Source organism: Odocoileus virginianus, chromosome 17 (assembly GCF_023699985.2).
Source record: "Odocoileus virginianus isolate 20LAN1187 ecotype Illinois chromosome 17, Ovbor_1.2, whole genome shotgun sequence".
Classification (NCBI taxonomy): domain Eukaryota; kingdom Metazoa; phylum Chordata; class Mammalia; order Artiodactyla; family Cervidae; genus Odocoileus; species Odocoileus virginianus.
Genome location: NC_069690.1, coordinates 12,621,608 through 12,642,907, shown reverse-complemented (window position 1 = coordinate 12,642,907; position 21,300 = coordinate 12,621,608). Strand labels below are relative to the sequence as shown.

The window sequence follows — 21,300 nt, the reverse complement described above, 5'->3', positions numbered from 1 at the left end:
TAATTTCACTCCTAATTACCTATGAGAAATGAAAGCATATGTTCCCTTAAAAACTTGTATGTGAATGTTCACAGCAACATTATTCTTAATAGCTACAGAGTGGAAACAACCCAATATCCATCAATTGATAAATAGATAAACAAAATGTGGTATGTCCACGCAGTGGAAAATTATTTCTATAAAGCGAAATGATACATGGATACATGTTACAACATGAAAGCATTATGCTAAGTGAGAGAAGCCACACATGATATCATCCCATTTATATATCCAGAGTAGACAAATCTATAAAGACAGAAAGTAGATTAGTCATTGCTTAGGACTGGGGAGTGGTTTGAGGGAAATACGGACTGACTGCTGCTGAGTACAGGGCTTCTCTTTAGGGTGATGAAAATGTTGTGAAATGGACTCTGATGATGGTTCACAACTCTGTGACCATAATAAAAACCACTGAATTATACACCTTAAATGGCTGAAATATATGGTATGTGAATTCTATCTCAATAAAGTTAAGAATTTTTAAATAGGTGTAAGATCCATATAGAAAAATTAGTTGCATTTCTATGTACTAGCTAGCAGTGAGCAAGCAAAAAGAAATAAACTGAAATAATTTTATTCAGAATAGCATCAAAAAGAATAAAATACTTAGGAATCAATATAACAAAAAAGCATAAGACTTGTACATTAAAATTATGTTACATTGCTGAGAGAAATTAAAGTCTGCTGCTACTGCTGTTGAGTCACGAAGTCGTATCTGATTCTTTCTCAGCCCGTGGACTGTAGCCCACCAGGCTCCTCTGTCCGTGGATTTCCCGTGGAGTGAGTTGCCATTTCCTTCTCCAGGGGATCTTTCTCACCCAGGGACTGAACCTATGTCTCCTGCTTAGCAGGGGAATGCTTTACCCCTGAGCCACCTGTGAAGCCCAGTTGAAGTCTGAGTATACACTTTTTAAAATTCTGCTCACTTTATTGTGCTACGTAGATAATTTTGTTTTACAGTGTGAAGGTTTGTGGCAACCCTGCCTTGTCAGATGATGGTTAGCAATTTTTAGCAATAAATCTTTAAAAAATGAAGGTATGTGCATTTTTTCTGTGGACAGGATACCATTATTGCATTCTTAGTGACTGCAGTATGGAGCAAACAGACTTTTCCTACGCACTGGGAAACCAAAAAATTATCGTGACTATCTTTATTGTGTGTATTCACTTTATTGTGGTGGTCTGGATCCAAATTTGCAGTATCTCTGAGGTCTGCCTGTAAATGAAGAGGCAGTTCATGTTTGGGGATTGGAAAACAGTATTGTCAAAGTGATGATTTTCCCCTAAACTGATCTATGAACTCACAGTTTGGGCAAAATCCCAGCAGGCTTTTCTTTTCTTTCTAGACTTTGACAAATTTGTCTTAAAATTTACATGGAAACCCAAAGGACCTGGAATAGACAAAAGAGTTAATAGAAAAGTAGAGCAAAAATTGGAAGACTTACACTACTTGATTTCAAAAACCTACTGTAAAGCTGTAGTTATCAAGGCTTTGTGGCATTGCTACAGGGAGAGGCATATAGATCAGTGAAACAGAACTTAGAGTCCACAGCTAAATCTTTTATTTGTTCTTTTGGCCGCATCGGGTCTTAGTTGTCGCACACAGGATCTTTGTTGCATCACGCGGGGTCTTTCATTATGGCTTGCAGACTCTCGCTGCACGTGTGGGCTCCAGGGCACGTGGGTATCAGTGGTTGTGATACTTGGACTCTCCAGCTGTGGCACAGGGGCTCTGGAGTGCGAGCTCAGAGGTTGTAGCGTGTGAGCTTCGTTGCTTTGTGGCTTGTGGATCTTAGTCCCCTAACCAGGGATCGACCCTGAGTCCTCTGCCTTGCAAGATGAATGCTAACCACTAGACCACCAGGGAAGTTATACAGCTAAATCTTTATATGTATATATGGCCAGTTAGTCTTCTTGTTTTTTCAATATTCATCTATCTGGCTTTGCCATCTTAGGTGTGGTATGTGTGGTCTTCCATCTACATTGCCAGGCTCTTTGGTTGCAGCATTCAAACTCTTAGCTGTGGCGAGTGAGATCTAGTACCCTGTGTGTGTGTGCGCTCAATCGTGTCAGACTCTGCGACCACCTGGACTGTAGCCCACCAGGCTCCTCTGTCAGTGGAACTTCCCAGGTGAGAATACTGGAGTGGGTTGCCATTTCCTAGTTCCCTGACCAGGGATCAAACCCAGGCCCCCCCTGCATTGGGAGTGTAGAGTCTCAGCCCCTGGAGCAGGAGGGAAGTCCCTTAGAGCAGACTGATTTTCCAAAGAGGTACATCCCTGATTCAAGATTTCTTTGCTTGGGAAAGCCCCAGTGTAAAAACACTGTCTCCCAGCGCGTGCTGCAGTATAACTCAGACTGCCTTGCAGCAGAGCCAGCTAAAGGCATCACTGTCTGCCGGATAAACTGCTACGTCATCCTTGGTGCTTGGCATGTTTCAATGCTGGGGTCAGTGTGGGCTTCTAGTTGGATTTGGTGCCAGGTATGTGTCTACTTGGACACTCTCTTTTCATGTTAGATTAAAAATGAGGGTGCCTTGAATTTGGAGGAACGAACGTGGCCTTTTATTTCTTGTATTCTCACATTACAGGAAGATGGTGAGCGGCATCTGTAAAAGATGGGAAACACTAGCTTTGTTTTGGAGCTGGGTGTGCCGTTAGCATTTGGCTGTTTTAGAAAGATTGCTTTGGTGAAGGGAAGCACAAGCTTGATTCCTGAGAGTGCCTCTTTAGTATATTTTCTGATATAATCAAGAGCAAAATAGCCTGCTTTTTTCTATATGCCATGCTTTGCATTTTGAATGTTGAAGTTAACAAAGGCAGAGAGTGATTCTCTTCTGGAAAGTGCCTGCATATGGAGACACTTAGATTTGTGTAAAAATTAAGCTGCTTCTACGTCTGTGGTCACTGTAATTGTTCTGAACCAAAGGCTTCAGTGCTCTGTTTTTTGAGACTTGTTATCCTGAAGAGGGATCAAGATAGGAGGATTCCTCTGCATCTGCATCTTTAAAGGAGAAAGTAAACTTACTGACTTTATCAGATGTTAGCACAGTATAAAAGGAGTAATGCAGAGTCCAGAAACCAATCCAGGACTTCCTTTTTTTTTTTTTTTTTTATTATGACCAGTGGTCATATTGAGCAAGTGGCCTGATTGAGTCTTTTCACCTTGGGTCACCTGAATGTTCTAACATAAAGGTTTGTCTTAATAATTTATCTTCTATTTGATTTTTATCTGTGTTCCAGATCATTTGTGTACTTCTGTTTTGAAGGGTTTTCATGGAATGTTAATAGATTCTCAGCATAGTTACATCAGATAAGAGTTAACCATTTGTATTCAACATTTTGGTGAGAAGGAATTTTTCTGTGGTGCCTGAATCAGGTTAGATGTGACTCTGGTGAATTAACACCATTCCTGAGGACTTGGCTCAGGAAATCATGATCTTTTCTGCCATGACAAGGGAGCAGTATTTTCAGCATCTACTTAATTAAAAGCTAGAACTGGATACCATTTCCCTTTCAGTCACCATTTCTTTATTTAAGTGATTTGTTGTCCCTCTATGGCAAATGAGCATAACAATAGATGTGTCCCAGTGGATTTTTAGGCAGGATTTTTCTTCCCTGCTTAAACGCTGGGTTAGACTTCTGTGTCTAAATTACTTGTCTGGTCCCCTTTACGTTTCTGTGATTCTTATCCACGTCCTCTCTATATCCTGTTTGTGCCAGCTCCAGTCTTATTTTCAAATTTTAGTGAATAAAATCTTAGATTTTTTCTTGTTTTTAAAAAAGGTGTGTGTGTGTGTGTGTGTGTGTGTGTGTGTGTGTGTGTGTGTGTGTACACATCACTACTCTGGCCTAAAAATTACAGTTGTGACTCCCACTTTATTCCAAGTTCCTCAGTGGTGGCGTGTCTCGTCCTTCCGACCAGCTTGCTTTCCCTCTTGACCCGCTCTCCTCCCATCTTGGAGTCTGAAACTCAGTCTTACTTGTTGTGATTGGGTCTCAGAAATCACCTGTTCTTTCCTCCTCCTTCTGGATTTCCTGACCCCATTATTTTCTTGGCGTAGCTGTCCTCGTAAGTTTGGTTTTCTTTTTTTGCCCTGAGTCTTCCCTGTCACATGCTCCTGGCAGCCTAGAGGGGCCGTGGAGCCTCTCTCTAGTGACCATCAGAATAAAGTGAGCGTTGTTAAAGTACTTTTGCTGCAGCTAAGGCAGAAGCTGCTGAGATCTACTTTAGAGTTATTCCCGCTTTTATATTTCTCCCCCTCTCCTCTCTGGCCCCTTGGGAAATCAGCTGATTCTGTGTGGGAGCCCAGTGTAATGGGGGGAGGGTGCAAACAGGAGGGGAAGTGTGGAGACTGGGGACAAAGTAGACAAAAAGACTGTGGTTTGAGGCCATGAGGAATACTCTGCTCTGACTGAAGCAGGGCCAAGAAGTAGGCAGAAGGCACGGTATCTTTTGTCCTCCTGGGTTTTAAGCACCTGCAGCGGGAGGACGAACTCCGGCTTGTACAAGGCCGACAGCCGAAGAGAAAAAACCTCTGTTCCTTTGTCATCTTGATATGGAGGGTTCTGCGGAGGAGAATAAAGAGATGAGATATTACATGCTTCAAAGGTAAGTGTTAGAGGGCCCTGTCTAGGCAGTATGTGCCTTCAGAAAGCAGTAAAGGTGTTGACAGCTAAGCCCTGGAATTTATGGGCAATCTGATTTGATGACTTTTTTTTGTGGGTCTGTAGGAAACTCTTTTTTTTTTTTTTCTTAAGGAAATGAATTAAAAATCTCATGTGTGCTCCTGAATTCCTGAACCTTTACTTTACACTCAGAATTTGAACCAAAGATACCCAAGACCATGTGTGACATTGTAGCTACGTTGAAAACAAGCACCCTTGTGCAGACCTTGCTGTGAGCTGCTCTCTGGTTAAGGGATCTCAGTCTGTGCCAAGTGTGGTCACTGGGCTTGGCTGGACTTTCAAGCGTGAAGTTGTTTCATCTATTTTGAAGGGAAATAGCGACCCTGGATAGTAGGTAGCATCCCGTCAAAGGTAGTTTTGCAGAGAACTTTTTAGACTGTATCTCTGGGGCCAGGAAAGGTGCCCTCTGCTGTTGTCCTGGCGTCGTGTGAGAGTGGGCAGCCAGCCTGGAGTCGTTGAGGGTGGCAAGGTGTCCTGCCTTGAATCTTTCTTCCCTGCAGTTAGAACTCAGCCTGAGGAGGAAGTGAATCAGGCCTGCTTGGCCTTCTTCAGACTTCTCTTTTTTATTTATTTATTTGACCACATCGGGTCTTAGTAGCAGCACATGGCATCTCCGTTTAGAGCACGGTCTCTCTAGTTGCAGTGTGAGGGTTCAGTAGTTGCAGCCACGTCAGCAGTTGCGACTCGCAGACTCTCTAGTTGTGGCTCGAGGGCTCTGGAGGGCCAGGGCTCACTAGTTGCAGTGTGCAGGCTTAGATGCTCTGTGGCATGTGGTATCTTAGCTCCTCAACCAGGCACTGGGCCTGCATCCAGTGCCTTGGAAGGCGTGTTCTTAACCACTAGGCCACCACGGAAGTCCCTTCTTTCAGACCTCTTGCAGGTCTGTCCCTCTCCAGTAGAGGGTCGACATGAAAGGCCTGAATGATTTGCTTGATGGCAGTCATTAAATGTCTCTCTAGTATCTCATGTGTGTGTTTTGTGTACTTGTTTTATTTTTGCATTCTGGAGTTTTTATTTAGAAAAAAATTACCTGAAAATTGAAGAGACCTTGGCAAATATAGAAACCAATGAAAAACACCAATTTGGCAAAGGTTGTCTTTAATCATCCTTTTTTCCTTTTTACTTGGCTTATTCCACCTGTTGCAGGATGAAGCAAGCATTGTTTTAATTGGAGGCTAATTACTTTATAATATTGTATTGGTTTTGCCATACATTGACATGAATCAGCCATGGTGTACATGTGTCCCCCATCCTGAACCCCCCTCCCACCTCCCTCCCCATCCCATCCCTCAGGGTCATCCCAGTGCACCAGCCCGGAGCACCCTGTGTCTTGCATCGAACCTGGACTGGCAATCTGTTTCACGTATGATATTATACATGTTTCAATGCTATTCTCTCAAAGCATCCCACCCTCGCCTTCTCCCACAGAGTCCAAAAGACTGTTCTTTACATCTGTGTCTCTTTAGCTGTCTCGCATATAGGGCCATCATTGCCATCTTTGTAAATTCCATATATATGTGTTAGTATACTGTATTGGTGTTTTTCTTTCTGACTTACTTCACTCTGTATAATAGGCTCCAGTTTCATCCACCTCATTAGAACTGATTCAAATGCATTCTCTTTAATGGCTGAGTGATATTCCATTGTGTATATGTACCACAGCTTTCTTATCCATTCGTCTGCTGGTGGACATTTAGGTTGCTTCCATGTCCTGGCTATTGTAAATAGTACTGTGATGAACACTGGGGTACATGTGTCTCTTTCAATTCTGGTTTCCTCGGTCACACATATATTTACATATATATTTATTACACATATCCATACACACACAAAGTTTTATTCTGTTTTTCTGTGGTTAAGTACAGTAGGCCATTTGTCCATTTTTTTCAAGGGGACGTTCTTCCTGGAGCAGTCTGTCCTCCAGTTTTAACAGTCAGCTTAAGAGAATTCCCTTCTCTTTTCTTCTGTGCTATTTCTTGCATTCTTTGTCTCCCTTTTTCTTGGCTTACTTTATCTTTTTGGAAGACAACATTCTATAAAAGCTTCCTGAGAAAAGGTAGGTGAGAAGTAAAGATTTTGAGTTCTTCAGTATCTTTCCACTTTATCAGCTTGTTTTTAGCATGGTGCCTAACTTCTGATTATGGCTATATGAAGGATCCCATCATTAAAAGTAATATATATTTCTGTTTTTTTGCATTCTTTGATTATAAGTGACCCTCAGAACATTCCTTTGCTCTCTAAACTATTGATTAGACCATATGATAGGTCCCTTCACCACCTTAATTTTATCAATAAACACTTTGCTTCCCTTATTGTCTTATTCTTAGACAGTTCTTTATCCCAGGCTTATACCTCCTCCGTCTTTTTCTCCCTAAGAAACTGAAAGCTGATCTCTAGGGACTGTGTGTGTGTGTCTGTGTGTATGTATGTTTGCAACTCCTTTCTTCTTGTTTGTTTATTTTTGACTGAGCTGGGTCATGTTGCTGCATGCAGATTTTCTCTAGTTGCGGCAAGTGGGGGCTGTTCTGGTTTCTCATCCCAGTGGCTTCTCTTGTTGCAGAGCACAGACTCTAGAGTGTGCAGGCTCAGTAGTTACCACTTGTAGCTTAGTTGCCTCATGTCATGTGGGAGCTTTGTTCCCTGACCAGGGGTCTGACCTGTATCCCCTGCTGTGGCAGGCGGATTCTTAACCCACTGGACCACCTGGGAAGTCCCAACACCATGCTTTTTTTTTTTTTTTTTTGTACCATGCATATTTTATCAAAGAAAAAGAGAAGCTTAGCAAGGTTATTTGGTGAAGATCTGAAATTTAAATGCAGGCCTACACTGTTTCCACTGCTATATAATTTAAAGCACCATTAATTGTTAGAGGCACCATTATTGTATATACCATGAGAAAAAGAAATTCTGCCAGTTAAATAAAGCACACCATCAGTTGTAAGATACATAGCAATTTCAGAGATTTTAAAAAGCTAAATAAAAGTGTGTTATCTTAAGATCAATGAAATTTGTTTTTTTATGCTGCATCATAAATAAATTGTTTTTGGAGTTGTTGATTTCAAAACATCTATGGAATATCCAACTAAAACATTTGAAAGTGAAGTCTGTCAGTCGTGTCCAACTTGTAGCGACCCCATGGACTGCAGCCTAACAGGCTCCTCCATCCATGGGATTTTCCAGGCAAGAGTACTGAAGATGGGAAGCTAGAGATAACAGAGGTGAAGGTCCTCTGTGTGTCAGAATCATAATGCAGAAGCAGGCTGGCTAACTGTTTATTTTTTAGTTTTAACAGTCTCTCTGAGTTTATTAATATTATTTATGCCATCTCTTTTAGTCTGTTCTTTGCCTATCTCTCTGTGATGGTGTCTGTTGGTAAACCTTAATATTGCCTTTTATTATTCAGGAGCACTTTTTACCCTCCCCCTTAAATTTCCAAAAGCAATGGTCATTTTCTTTTTCTCTTCTGTTTACAAACCGTGTGGTCTGCCAGCATGTAGTTTCCACAAGGGTGCAATAGGAAGTATACTTTTAAGTCTGGGTAGTGAAAAGCAGGTCTCCAGGGGAGATAGATGATGTGAAGAAATCTCATCTATAGACTTTGGTGATTTCCCTGTTTTACAGATCCAGCATGTCTGGCTTGCACCTAGTCAAGCAAGGTCGAGACCGGAAGAAAATGGACTCACAGCGAGATTTCACTGTGGCCTCTCCAGCGGAATTTGTTACTCGTTTTGGTGGGAATAAAGTGATTGAGAAGGTAAGTTACAACCTGCTCAGTTATTTTTTCAAAAGCCCATGAGATTTAATGCCTCGATTTGTCGTCTGCTGCTGTTGCTGCTAAGTCACTTCAGTCGTGTCCGACTCTGTGCAACCCCGTAGATGGCAGCCCACCAGGTTCCCCCATCCCTGGGATTCTCCAGGCAAGTACACTGGAGTGGGTTGCCATTTCCTTCTTCAATGCATGAAAGTGAAAAGTGAAAGTGAAGTCGCTCAGTCGTGTTTGACTCTTAGCGACCCCATGGACTGCAGCCCACCAGGCTCCTTTGCCCATGGGATTTTCCAGGCAAGAGTACTGGAGTGGGTTGCCATCGCCTTCTCCATGATTTGTAGTCTAGATTTGCTTAAAACTGACATGTGGATTGAATTTCTGAGACTGTGTAGAATTATCCTTTCTGCCTCCCTAGCTTTCTTAAATAATTAAATGATTAAATAACTTCACTATTTTCTGTAATATGTGTTTACCACTGATAATTTAATCATAACTAAGTAAGAAGGTGAAGTGATGCCCATAAGTTGCTTTTAGAAAGACTTCGAGGTTTTCCTAGAGTTGGGCTACACTGATCTGAGAGGGTAGGAGAAACTGATTAGCTTGTGGGGTGGTGATGAGATCAGTGTCATCGTATTGGGATTTATAGCTAAGGGAGTGGAGAGAGTTTCAGAACAGAAGGCTTAAACAAGTTTGATACACTGTAACATGGATCCCAGCAGAAATTTGAGATATTTAGAGGGTATATACCACATGAAATACTTAAAGTGATTATAAGTATTTTGAAAAGTGAGCAAATCTGAGTCACTTTTGTTCACATCATGTTAGAGCTGAGAGATTGACTTGGTTGCAGTAGTTTACGGAGATTAAAAGTTTAAAGGGTCCAGACCTATATTCCCAATCCTGAAATTATTGCTTTAGCGGCGTACTCCCGTTAGTCTTCCAATGAGGATAGATTACGTGTCTCCTCACCTCTGTTATCCTGAGGGTCATGATTGCATTTGAGGAGATGAAAGATTTGTTTAACAGAGAAGTCTCAGGGTCACTGATCCTTTACCCCCTTTTTTTTTTCCATTTATTTTTATTAGTTGGAGGCTAATTACTTTACATCATTGCAGTGGTTTTTGTCATACATTAAAATGAATTAGCCATGGAGTTACATGTATTCCCCATCCCGGTCCCCCCTCCCACCTCCCTCTCCACCCGATCCCTCTGGGTCTTCCCAGTGCACCAGGCCCGAGCACTTGTCTCATGCACCCAACGTGGGCTGGTGATCTGTTTCACCCTAGATAATATACATGTTTCAATGCTGTTCTCTTGAAACATCCCACCCTCGCCTTCTCCCAGAGTACCCTTTTTCTTGTGACTATTCTTTCCGGGGCAATTTCTCTACAGTTCTAAGGCATTTGGAGTCAGCATTTTGGAGAGAGGTGTAGGGGTTCTTATACATGTTCAGGGCAGTGTGCCTTATTTCATTTCAACAGAGAATAGTGCATGACACTACACTGTTAAAAACTTCGCCCAGCTTTGTTTGATATCCATCTTCCCCCTAAAGTTTGTTTCTTCTCTTCGCTAATAATAGGAATGGTAGAATAATTCACAGACTCACAAGATTTTTTTTTAAGTAGTCTTCTTTATTTTTTCAAACCTTTTGTTTTGTGTTGGGGTGTAGCCAATTAACCGTGTTCTGACAGTTTCAGGTGAACAGGGAAGGGACTCAGCCATGCTTATACACGTATCCATTCTCCGCCAAGCTCCGCTTCCTTCCAGGCTGCCACAGAACACTGAGCAGAGGCCCCTGTGCTGTGCGGCAGGTCCTTGTTGATTATCCATTTAAAATACGGCAGTGTGTCCATGTCCATCCCAAATTCCCCGACTATCTCTTCCCCCCTAGCAACCGTAAGCTTGTTCTCTAAGTGTGTGAGTCTCTTTCAACTTAGAAGATTTGAGTAACTGATTTTTCCCTTCAGGAAATGAACTAAGAAAGGAGTAAGTTTTAGCTGGCACATACTTTGGACTTTCCGGGTGACTCAGTGGTAAAGAATCCACTGCAGTGCAGGAGAGACAGGTTTGATCCCTGGATCAGGATGATCACCTGGAGAAGGAAATGGCAACTCACCCCAATATTTCTTGCCTGGGACATGGAGGCTTGTGGGCTACAGTCCATGGGGTTGTAAGAGTCGTATACAACTTAGCAACTAAACAACAACAACAGCATTGAAGTATTTGCTTTGCTAACATCTTACAATATCCCTTGACCATGCAGGAGTTGGTTCTTAATTGCCTAGACCAGCAATACAGATTCCTAATTGAAACTCTGGCTTTTCAGAGAAAGATTTACAAAAATGTTTTTCTTGTGTTTTCCTCCATCTTTGCCTGCCTTTTCTACTTTTCTTTGCAATTCCCATCCCCCAACTCTGCCAGGTTCTCATTGCCAACAATGGCATTGCAGCTGTGAAATGCATGAGGTCCATCCGCCGGTGGTCTTATGAGATGTTTCGAAATGAACGTGCAATCCGATTTGTTGTCATGGTCACACCTGAAGACCTGAAAGCCAATGCAGGTAAGTTATTAAACATTAAGAAAGCATCATCCTGAAATGTAAAACAATGAATGGCACAACCTTTAACGAAGAGGATGTTAACTTGGGGGATTCCCAAACCCAAGAACTTGTCTTTTAAAAAGTATCAATAATAGGCACAGACCAGGATTGTACTCTACATAGCCTCAGCATAAACTCCTCTTTCTAAGTAAAAATAGGTGTTAATTTAACCAATGTGTTGATTTGGGTTTTCAGTGTTATTTACTAGGTCACATTCTTATAGCATGTTTAAGTAGAAAGGCTTGGAAGGAAGTGCCATTTCCCTTATGAACTACATTGAATTTTAGAGAATTTTAGTATTAAGATTCTTTTTCCCCCTCCTCCTGGGTATAGAGACCTCTTAGGACCCAAGTCAGTTTTACTCTGTAGGTTCTTCTGCATATTCTCTCTGCTTAGATGACCCTCCATCTGAGAGTGGTAGGTTATTGTAGGCTGTTGGTAGAGTTGAAAGATTGTAGCTAGTACTTCTGCTTCATACTTTAAAAAAAAATAATTTCATTTATGTATTTATTTTTGGCTGCACTGGGTCATTTCATTGCTGCATGGGCTTTTCTTTAGTTGGGGCAAGTGGGGGCTACTCTGTAGCTGTGGTGTGTGGGCTTCTCATTGCAATGGCTTCTCTTGCTGTACAGCGTGGGCTCTAGGGTGTGTAGGCTCCCTCGCTGTAGTTCTCGGTCTCTAGAGTACACAGATTTAGTGGCGCATGGACTTAGTCACTCTGTGTCATGTGGTATCTTCCTGAACCAGGCGTCAAACCTGTGTCTTTAAAGAGTTGTCTTTTAAAACTCATTTTGGTCTTTATATGTACTCTCTGTATTGAGACAATGATATTAAGACTATTCCTAAGCAGTAAGGGTTATTATATTATCTTTAGAAAAAGAGAAGGCACCAGTTGATTGGAAAGCAGATGTTATTCATTCATTTATATTGATCCTTCAGCATCTTTGAGCTGCAGTCTTGTATCTGTACAAGGAAAGTCGTGTCTGTTTCACTGGCTAGTTGTAAAGAAGAAATTGTCTATAATAAATGTAAGCTACCTTGCATGATTTCTTTTTCCTTATTTCTATTTGGTGCTCCTATTAATTCATCTATTCATTCACTCAGTGAGCATGGAGACCCACAGTTTAATAAGCTGTGATCTTGCTCTAGGAAATGAATAATTTCAATACAATGAGGTAAGTGCTGTAATAGGAATATGTACAGGGTGCTATGAGAACACAGAGATGAGACATCTTAACTCTGGTCCTGGCTCTTGGGTTAAGAGTTAAGAGGAGTTAACAGAGGTAAGAGAGCTTTCTGGAGGTACTTATGTCTCCCCGAGAATGAGTAAGAGTTAGTGAAGCAGTTAGGGGGAAGACAAGGGTGTTACAGGCAGAAAGAACATATATGCAAATATTTGAAGGTGTGACACAGGGGTTATCTGGAAACTGCAGATGACTTGTTAAAGTACAAGACATGATCTAGTATTTGTCAAGGATGGTCTTGTTTTTTATTCTTAAAAGCATGAACTTTATCTTTTTAGCTATGTGTGTGTGTGTCTCTGTGTCTGCATGTATATCGGACATTAAAGATTTGCATTTTAATTGAAGTGGTTGTTTTTCACAATTCAAATGTGGAAGAGCATAATGAACTCCTTCCCATCTATCTGTTACCCAAAATCAACTTCTTTCAGCTATATTTAAACCTCCTCTCTCCTCCAAGCATAATTTCTAAAGCAAATATTTATTGCATCTGTAAATATTTCAATGTGTATCTTATCTAAAATTTAGATAGCTTTAACATATATGTGTAAATAATTGGATGATTCAGGTAGCAACTTGAAAGATCTGTTTGTGGCAGGTAATACTGGAGGATGTGATAACTGGCAAGATTTTAAACTCTCAGTTTGGCTTCATGTGATGTGTGGGTTTTAATTCTTGAATCTTGGCTGAACTCCTTACACTTAACCTGTTGGCCTCAAAAATATTGGGCAATTGCACCTCATTCCCATAGTAATTGGTTACATACTCTTATTTGGAACAAGCATGATGAGCACCTCTCCACTCAGCTCCATTCATACAATCGCAGATAACTGTGCCAAAAACCAACAGCAGAAGGAATATGAAGAGGCCATCCCAGCATAAAGAGATATTCCTATTAGTTGAAGTAAACCAAATGTTCTCTCTTGCAACCAAACCATTTTCCACTAAAAACTGAATTGTATGTAAACAACTAATGTCAAACATCCACTATAAATTTTTGACATAAAATTTCCACCATCATAATTTTAATATCCAGTACTGAAATGTAAAATAATAATGTAAGTTGAACTTCTCTTAGATTAAGTTCTATTAATATTTTAAATATTATCAAATAGTAGTTACTAGTGGACAGAATAAATAAAATACTGGATTACCATATGGTAAGTATCTCTCCAAAAAAAAGTAGCAGTGGACATTTATTATTTCACAGTTTCTATAGCTGGGTCTGTGACTTGAGGTTGTCACTAGGCTGTCGTCAGTATTCGCGTGGGGCTGCCGTCTCATCTGAGGCTCAGCTTGGGATGGATCTGCGTTCACGCTAACGTGGTTGGTTGTTGGCAGCACTCAGTTTTCTGTGGGCTGTCGGACTGAGGGCCTGAATGTGTCGCTGGTTGTTGCCTAGAGACTGCTCTTGGCTCCTTGCCATGTGGGCCATCCCCAAAGGACTTCCTGCTTCCTCCAAGTCAGCAAGGAAAAGTCTCCCAGTGAGATGGGCTCCATTCTTTTTCAAAGTATTGTATTCATTTATTTCTATCTTTGGCTGTGCTGGGTCTTCGTTGCTGTGTAGCCTTTTCTCTACTCGCTCCTGCGGTGCAGTCTTCTCACTGTGTGGCTCCCGTTGCAGGGCACAGGCTCTGGAGCTCGTGGGCCTCGGTAGTTGCAATTCCCAGCCTTTAGAGCACAAGCTTAATTCGAGGCACACAGGCTTAGTTGCTCTGCAGCTTGTGGGATCTTTTCAAGGGACACGGGTTCCTTCCCTGGTCTGGGATGATCCCGTGTGCCGTGGAGCAGCTAAGCCCGTGCTCTGCAGCTGCTGAGCCAGGGAGCCTCAGCTACTGAAGCCCGCACGCCTGGAACCTTCGCTCTGCAGCGAAAGAAGCCACCTCAGTGAGAAGCCTACACACTGCAGTGAAGAGTCACCCCGGTGCCTGTGACTGCGGAAAGCCCACGGGCAGCAATAGAGCCCTATCACAGCAACCAACCACCCCCCAAAAAAATCTGTTTAAAAAATAGGGTGGAGATGGACCTTGAGCAAATTATTTAACTGCTCCAAGACATAATTCCCTTTAAACTGGATGCTCATAATACCTATTCTAGAAAGGATTATGGAGTGTTAAATGAAGTAATGTATATAAAGAGCTTAATACAGTCTTTACATTGCAGCTGCTCTGCCACAATTACTGCCAGAAAAGGAAGAAACATCAGGTGACAGATTTGAAAGGGGATACTGTGCCCCCCCAAAAAAAATAAGGAAGGAAAGAAGTTAGCTTTTTAAGTATCTTTCATATATGTAGTATCCTCAACATTTCAGGTAAACAAATGTTTTTCAAGCACTTGACAGACTCCTATAACTCACCTTTCCTGTTTAGCAAGTCTGCAAACCCTCCAGTCTCTCCTCGGTTTCCTCATTTTGTCCCGGCTTTATACCAGGAAAGGGGCCTTCTCAGAATATTGTGCAAGTTAAAGATGAAAGGTGTCATAGAACTTTTTCTCCGAGTAGAATAATGGGCCTCTCAGTGACATATCGTCCTTAATATAGAGGTCATGATGACTCTTCAAAAAGCTCACACAGTGAAATGTTTGAGAACTGCTGCTTAGTGTCAGAGCTTCCTCACTATGAGATTATCACATTTTAGTGCCTGTGACTTAACAAAGAGCCTCCAAATGAATGGCTCTGAAAGTTATCCCACGAATGTAGTTTGTCCCATGATTACATATGATGGTACCTGTCTTTTGTGTAGTTTTTTCTCTGCTGTCACATTTCTGAAAATAAATTTAATTATTGTTAATGTGCTTGTGTTTCCAGAATACATCAAGATGGCAGATCACTATGTGCCCGTGCCAGGAGGCCCCAACAACAACAACTATGCAAATGTGGAGTTAATTCTTGACATTGCTAAAAGGATCCCAGTACAAGTAAGACATGCCAGCATCTCCTTGAAAACCAAATTCAGCCTTTAAAAAAAATTTTTTTTTTATTGGAGTATGTTTGATTTAAAATGTTATGTTTCTGTACAGCAAAGTGAATCAGTTATCCATAGACATATATCCACTATTATTTTTATGTTTTGGAGAATAAAACATATTCTCAGTTTTATATGTCAGTTGCTTCATTTGCAAATATTTTCTCCCATTCTGAAAATTGTCCTTCACCTTGCTTATGGTTTCCTTTGCTGTGCAGAAGCTTTTACGTTTGATTATGTCCCATTTGTTAATTTTTGTTTCTATTTTCATTATCCTAGGAGGTGGATCAAAAAAGATCCTGCTGCGATTTATGTCAAAGAGTGTTGTATGTTTTCCTCTAAGAGTTTTATAGTGTCTGGCCTTTTGTTCAGGTCTTCCACTGTTTTTTAGATTCTTTCCCCATATAGGTTATTATAGATTATTGAGAAGCGTTCCCTGTGCCAAATTCAACCATTTTACAATTAGGCACAAGGGGATAGCCAGTGAAGAAATTTTAATTTTATATAAAGCACCTTTTCTGAACCTTGATAAGAGCCTTTATATGGGATATACAGAGAGGGAAAAGAAAGATGAGAAGAGTGGAATGAGTCACCATAAAGTAAACATAATCTAAACAAGAGGTTTATAAGGGTCTTTCAGAGATTATTCTGTCCATTTCACCTTCAGACCTCCCAGTAAGTGAAGGTTACCTATTTCCAATGAAATACTCTTAGTCCAGAATACGGTAGTGTAGAAGGAGGTATTTTATTCTCTATCACATTGTTATAGAGAGTTTAAGGTAAGTGTCTTAAAGCCCAAAGAGGAAAAAAACTTGAGATTTGTATGGCAGTATAACCACTAGATGTAAAGGTGGAGTTGGGTGGCCAAAGTAATGCAGTCTACAAAAGAAAACCGGCATTTCTAGAAGAGGCTCTGTAGTGTAGTTGAAAGGCTATGAACTGACTTTGCTGAAGATTAACAGTACCAGCTGGATCTTAATATCAGTTTCAGCTTGTTTTTGCTATTTTCAGAGGTTTTACCACAGTCGACTGCTTATTGTTGTTCTGTAAAAAGTTGGCCAAGAATCAGGCATAAAAACTGAATTAAGCATTAGGCTGCTGTGGCACTATTGTACCTCATGAAGTACAGCCAGTCTTGGTTAGAAAGGAATACAGTTGAATCGTGTTCTTTTTACTATGAATTTTAAGAATGAATCATATTGTGTTCCCTTGTAGGCAGTTTGGGCTGGCTGGGGTCATGCTTCTGAGAATCCCAAGCTCCCAGAACTTCTTTTGAAAAATGGCATTGCCTTCATGGGTAAGCCTTTCTGACGTACTGTTCCTGTTTTTCTGTTTCTCTCTGTCATTTTGGTCCACATTTCCCCTCTCTATTTTGCTTTTCTTCTGTTTAACACGTACTAGGCTTTTATTTTTCATCACGTACTGGGCTTTTATTTTTCATCAATCCGTAACTCTGAGAGTAACTTTCTTCTTCATTTTCTTTTTCTCCTACCATTATCACTTCTTACATTTTGTATCTTGATTGTGTTTTCTGTCCCTGGGTTCTTTTCTATGAGATATGGAGGAGGCTCTGCTATCCAGAACACTGGCCTTTAAAAACTTTGTCATTAACCTTAAGAAAACATGTGGAGAAAGGACCTATTTTTATGTGGAAAAGATGATTGAATACTTAGAATACCCTGGCAGTGTGCCCTTAAATATGAATCAATACCTTCACATTTAAGCATATAGGTTATATTCCTGTAAGTGAGGGTTATTTCTTCTGACTTCTCTGCTCTCTTATAGAGAGAGAAAAATCAAGGTTATATGGCGGTAAGTGTTTCTATCTTTGTCTCAATGATGATTATGCTTTGTAAAACCTATTAATGATAAATCTTCCTTTTGGGTTTCCCTAAGTCCAAGGAGAGTATACCAATTTAGACTTGAACCCCAAAACTTTATTGTCCTTATTTCAGGATAATCATTAAAAAAAGAGAAGACTTTGTTAATCTGGTAGAGTTGGATCATGAAGGGTGATTTGTCAGTGATTTAATTCAGCATATATTTACATATATTGAATTCTCTCTGTGTGTGAAAATTTGCTACATTAGGTTCTGTAAAGGATACAAAGATGAGCCAAAACATAGCAGTCCCCGTAATCAAGTTTTTGATGTGGATGATATGCGATGTGGCGATACAAGACAAATACAAAAACAATTATATGAAAGACAAAATACTTGGGAAAGAAATGAGGCCAAAATGTTACAGTCAGGATTCTTTTCTTATTTTGTTTTTAGGTCCTCCAAGCCAAGCCATGTGGGCTTTGGGGGATAAGATTGCATCTTCCATAGTGGCTCAAACTGCTGGTATCCCAACTCTTCCATGGAGTGGCAGTGGTAAGAAATTTTATTTCTTGTTTGTATCTTAAAGTGCAGAAAAGCTCAGTAGGGTATTTGGGACTGTGGCTGGGGGCTTAAGCCTGCTTTAAAATGTATTAAATATTTGACAAGAAATAGAATTCAAGTTGATTGATTGGAAGCTTGTGTCTCCTGGCTTAATTGCTGTATCTGTGATTCTATCATGTCTTAAGCATATGCGTGTTGTCAGACCCGAGAGCCTCTTCCATCTTTGTCAAGGAGAGTGCTAACCTTCGCTCCTTTCATACAACATTCTATCATGTCTTAAGAATGTAAATTTTATACTAGGTACAGAGATGCTAAACGGTAATGTAAATGATCTTGGGACTTAATTTGGAAAAACTCTGAGAAAACTCATCTGGTTCTGTGGATTCAGATCTATGCTAGAATAGATCTTCCTAGGCTAGGATCTTCCTCAGAGATGGTCTTCTTAGGTGGAATAGGCCTTTGAACCTGCCTGGGAGATGACTGAAATCACTAAGAAAAAGCCAAAACCCACTTACTCAGATATTTGCCTGCCAGTATTTTCTTTCTTTCTTTTTGTTTATTCAGTCTTTATATTTTGAAAATTTTTATATTGGCATATAGTTGATTAACAATGTTGTGTTAGTTTCAGGTGTACAACAAAGTGATTCAGTTATATGGATCCATGTATGTATTCTTTTTGGCCAGTATTTTCTTAATGTGAGCCCATAATCTGTTGACAGTCAATGATCAACCTTTCTTCCAAGCATTCAGAAGCCTGAATTTTTTTCTAAAAATGATTTATTCTTGACAGACCCCTTAAAGAGTGCCGTGTGGATTACTAGAGCTGACAGTATTATGAACTTCTGTTTCTCTGTCCTCAAGCATAGGGAGCAGACGCACACTAAAACCTCTTACAGATGGGAACTACTGTTGTCTTGAGTCTGAACAGATTTGAACTCTTGTTACTCTGGCTCTCCAGGGGGATTGCAATATCCTTTCCAGACCTGCTGGGTCAAACAGTTTAAAATAAAAGGTTGAGTTTGTTCTTGTTTGAATGGAGAGGCTGTACCATTCCCCTTGTGGCTGAGTACAGGGACAGTCAGGAAGCTTGGAGTTGTGACTCTGCTGAGGCCAATAAAACCGCCATTTCCATTTCCAAGGGCTCATAAAGATTGAATTATTTCTCAGACCTCTGGCCCTGGAGCAGGCCTGAACACACAAATCGAAGATACTTTGCTTGCTGAGTTTCTGTGAGAAGTCTGGCCTGCTTTTTTTGTCTGTCTTGTATGCAGGTCCTTGTGTTTTTGTTTTTTTTTTTTTAAGTTGCTGCCTATTATCTCTCTTGACTTTTTCCAGCATCAGAACCCAAGCGGCCAGATCTTGATATTAGGTAAATCCTGCTAACTCCAAGGACTGATCAGGGTTTTATGGTATTCTTCTTTCTCACATCTACGCTCAAGTTTGAATAAATATGAAAACATTTTAAAGAAGAAAATCGACAAAAACAGAAATTCTTGTAGCTGCTTTTAAGTCACTGTTATCTATTGTAGGTCTTTGTGTGGACTGGCACGAAAATGATTTTTCAAAACGAATTTTAAACGTTCCTCAGGAACTATATGAAAAAGGTTATGTGAAGGATGTGGATGATGGGCTGAAGGTAGGTTACTAACTCTGGGGCGTGATCATTTTCAACGGACCAGTTATAGTCCTAAATATGGGGATTTGGAGCCTGGTTTATGATGTATACCCATGATAGTGTTAGGGTTGTAAGACCAGGAGATGTAGTTAATGTAATAGAATGAGGAAGTGACCTACGTTTCACAAAAACAATTTAAATTTGCTTTGAAGCAAGCCACTCACCTGGACAGAACACTTCTTAGGTGGTTAAATCATAGCTTTAAGGAGGTCCTGATTCTTTCTCCACCACCTCTGTGTTTGTGTGTGTGTGTGTGTATTTAGGGGGGTGGTGGAATTAGGGGCAAACCACTTTTTGCCCCGCTTGAGTTCAGAACCAAGAGCCCTGGCAGACAGATCAAAATGTCAGCTTTAATACGAACAGAGATGGTGATGAATATCTCTTAGCTGTGCAGCAACAGTCAGATTCGTAAAGTGAACGTCAGTTAAGCAGGCTCGCTCACTGGTTACTGGCAGTGTGAGTAATCACAGAGACGGCTTTTGCCATTGGGTTTATTGTATGACTGAGAGCTGAGAAAGAACATGTGTTCTGTGTAGTGGGCTGATCTCAAAGGGAAAAAGGCTGAGCTATATACGCTCAGCTTCTCCTTCTGAACTGACAGATCAGAGTTCATTCTTTTTCCTTTGGAGAGGAGTGAGGGAGGGAGCTGATAGAGGCTGAAACTGTTCTTCTAATTATTGTCTGTCCATGTAGAAACATGCACCGAAGCAAAAAGATCTTTTCTTCAACATTATTTTTTCTTTTCTTCACAGTCCCCTCCAGTTATTTCTCCTTTCACTTTTTAACTAGTTGGAAGAGTCAGTTATGCCACCAGGGAGATGATCAAAGAGCTATATTTTAGAAAAGCACACTCCTCATGTTTGACTCATCTGTAATAAATTCAAGAGGAACACTGAATGTTCAACTGATTTTGCTCTGTTGCTTGCATTTCAAACCTCCTGTAACCTCCTTAAAAGGAAGAAGTAATATTTCTAATTGAATTGCTGCTGTATATTCTGTTTGCTATAATTTCCAAAAGAGTAGAAACCCTTTGTAGGGTATTAACTATATTGCTTATCAGTTAAAATTCCTTTTTTTCCTGGTTATGATTATAAACATAAAATTTTTGCCAGTCTTTTTTGGTTCATAGATTCATTTAATGACAGTCTTTATTAATAGGTTCCCATAACTATAACTATTATGATAATTATAAAAGTATGGTCTTACTGTATGTATTATTTTTATAATCCAAGATTTCTTCTTCCTATATATAAGAATTTTCCTCATGGCAGTAAAATTTTTCTAAGATACTTTAAATGGATGACCTGTGTCTAGAACTTAGGTATGTATTTTAAAGGCCTGCCTTGTTCTTATATCATGTGGGCCATCCTGTTTTTCAGTCTTTCCCACATTTGTGCCTGCTTCTTCAATCATTTATCACCCAGTAACTGAGTTCATGCTGATTTTGCTTGTAAGCATAGAAGTTAAGAGAATTTAGAAGAAATGGGACTATGACTGAAGGATTTTCATGCCTAAAACTACTGACAAAAATTAAAATTTGAAATGGTCTTTTTCTGGTGACACATTTTTTAGATGTTTTTATAATGTAAACTGTAAAAGACTGGAATGTTTCAACAAAGGAATGACTCAGTTATTTTAACTTATGGTTAATTTTTCCCCAATCTGCTTTTTGCCTTAGCTACAATATGGATATCTTCCATATTATTACATGTAAAGGCTACCTCAGACCTTTTAATAATAGCATAGCAGTTTAATAAATAGGTATATCTTGACTTAATTGGCTCCTTACTTAATGGGTATATAATTAAATATTCAAAAAGTTTTGGGATCATCATCCTATAAAATACTGTAAATATGACAAGCACATTTAGAGCATTTGTTTAAAATTAGTTTTCTGACTATTAATGTTTTGGTATCTTATTTTTTTATCTTTTATAAAAAGTCG

The 21,300-nt window shown here is 40.1% G+C and overlaps 1 protein-coding gene and 1 pseudogene across 10 annotated transcripts in view; one reads left to right on the top strand and one right to left on the bottom strand.

Annotated features, from left to right (window-relative positions):
- ACACA (acetyl-CoA carboxylase alpha) overlaps positions 1-21,300 on the top strand; it is a 281,140-nt gene that overhangs the window by 85,604 nt on the left and 174,236 nt on the right. For 8 of the 10 annotated variants that reach the window (XM_070478617.1, XM_070478616.1, XM_070478615.1 and 5 more), the window contains 6 exons: positions 8,349-8,481; positions 10,915-11,053; positions 15,140-15,249; positions 16,512-16,593; positions 17,573-17,671; positions 19,210-19,316. In XM_070478617.1, coding sequence (XP_070334718.1) covers positions 8,349-8,481; positions 10,915-11,053; positions 15,140-15,249; positions 16,512-16,593; positions 17,573-17,671; positions 19,210-19,316 — 670 coding nt within the window. Of the gene's footprint in view, positions 1-2,501; positions 2,522-4,580; positions 4,651-8,348; positions 8,482-10,914; positions 11,054-15,139; positions 15,250-16,511; positions 16,594-17,572; positions 17,672-19,209; positions 19,317-21,300 lie in introns of those variants that run through there. The other 2 variants (XM_070478622.1, XM_070478621.1) reach the window with 2 other exon arrangements.
- Positions 17,831-17,945, bottom strand: LOC139039324 (U6atac minor spliceosomal RNA; annotated as a pseudogene).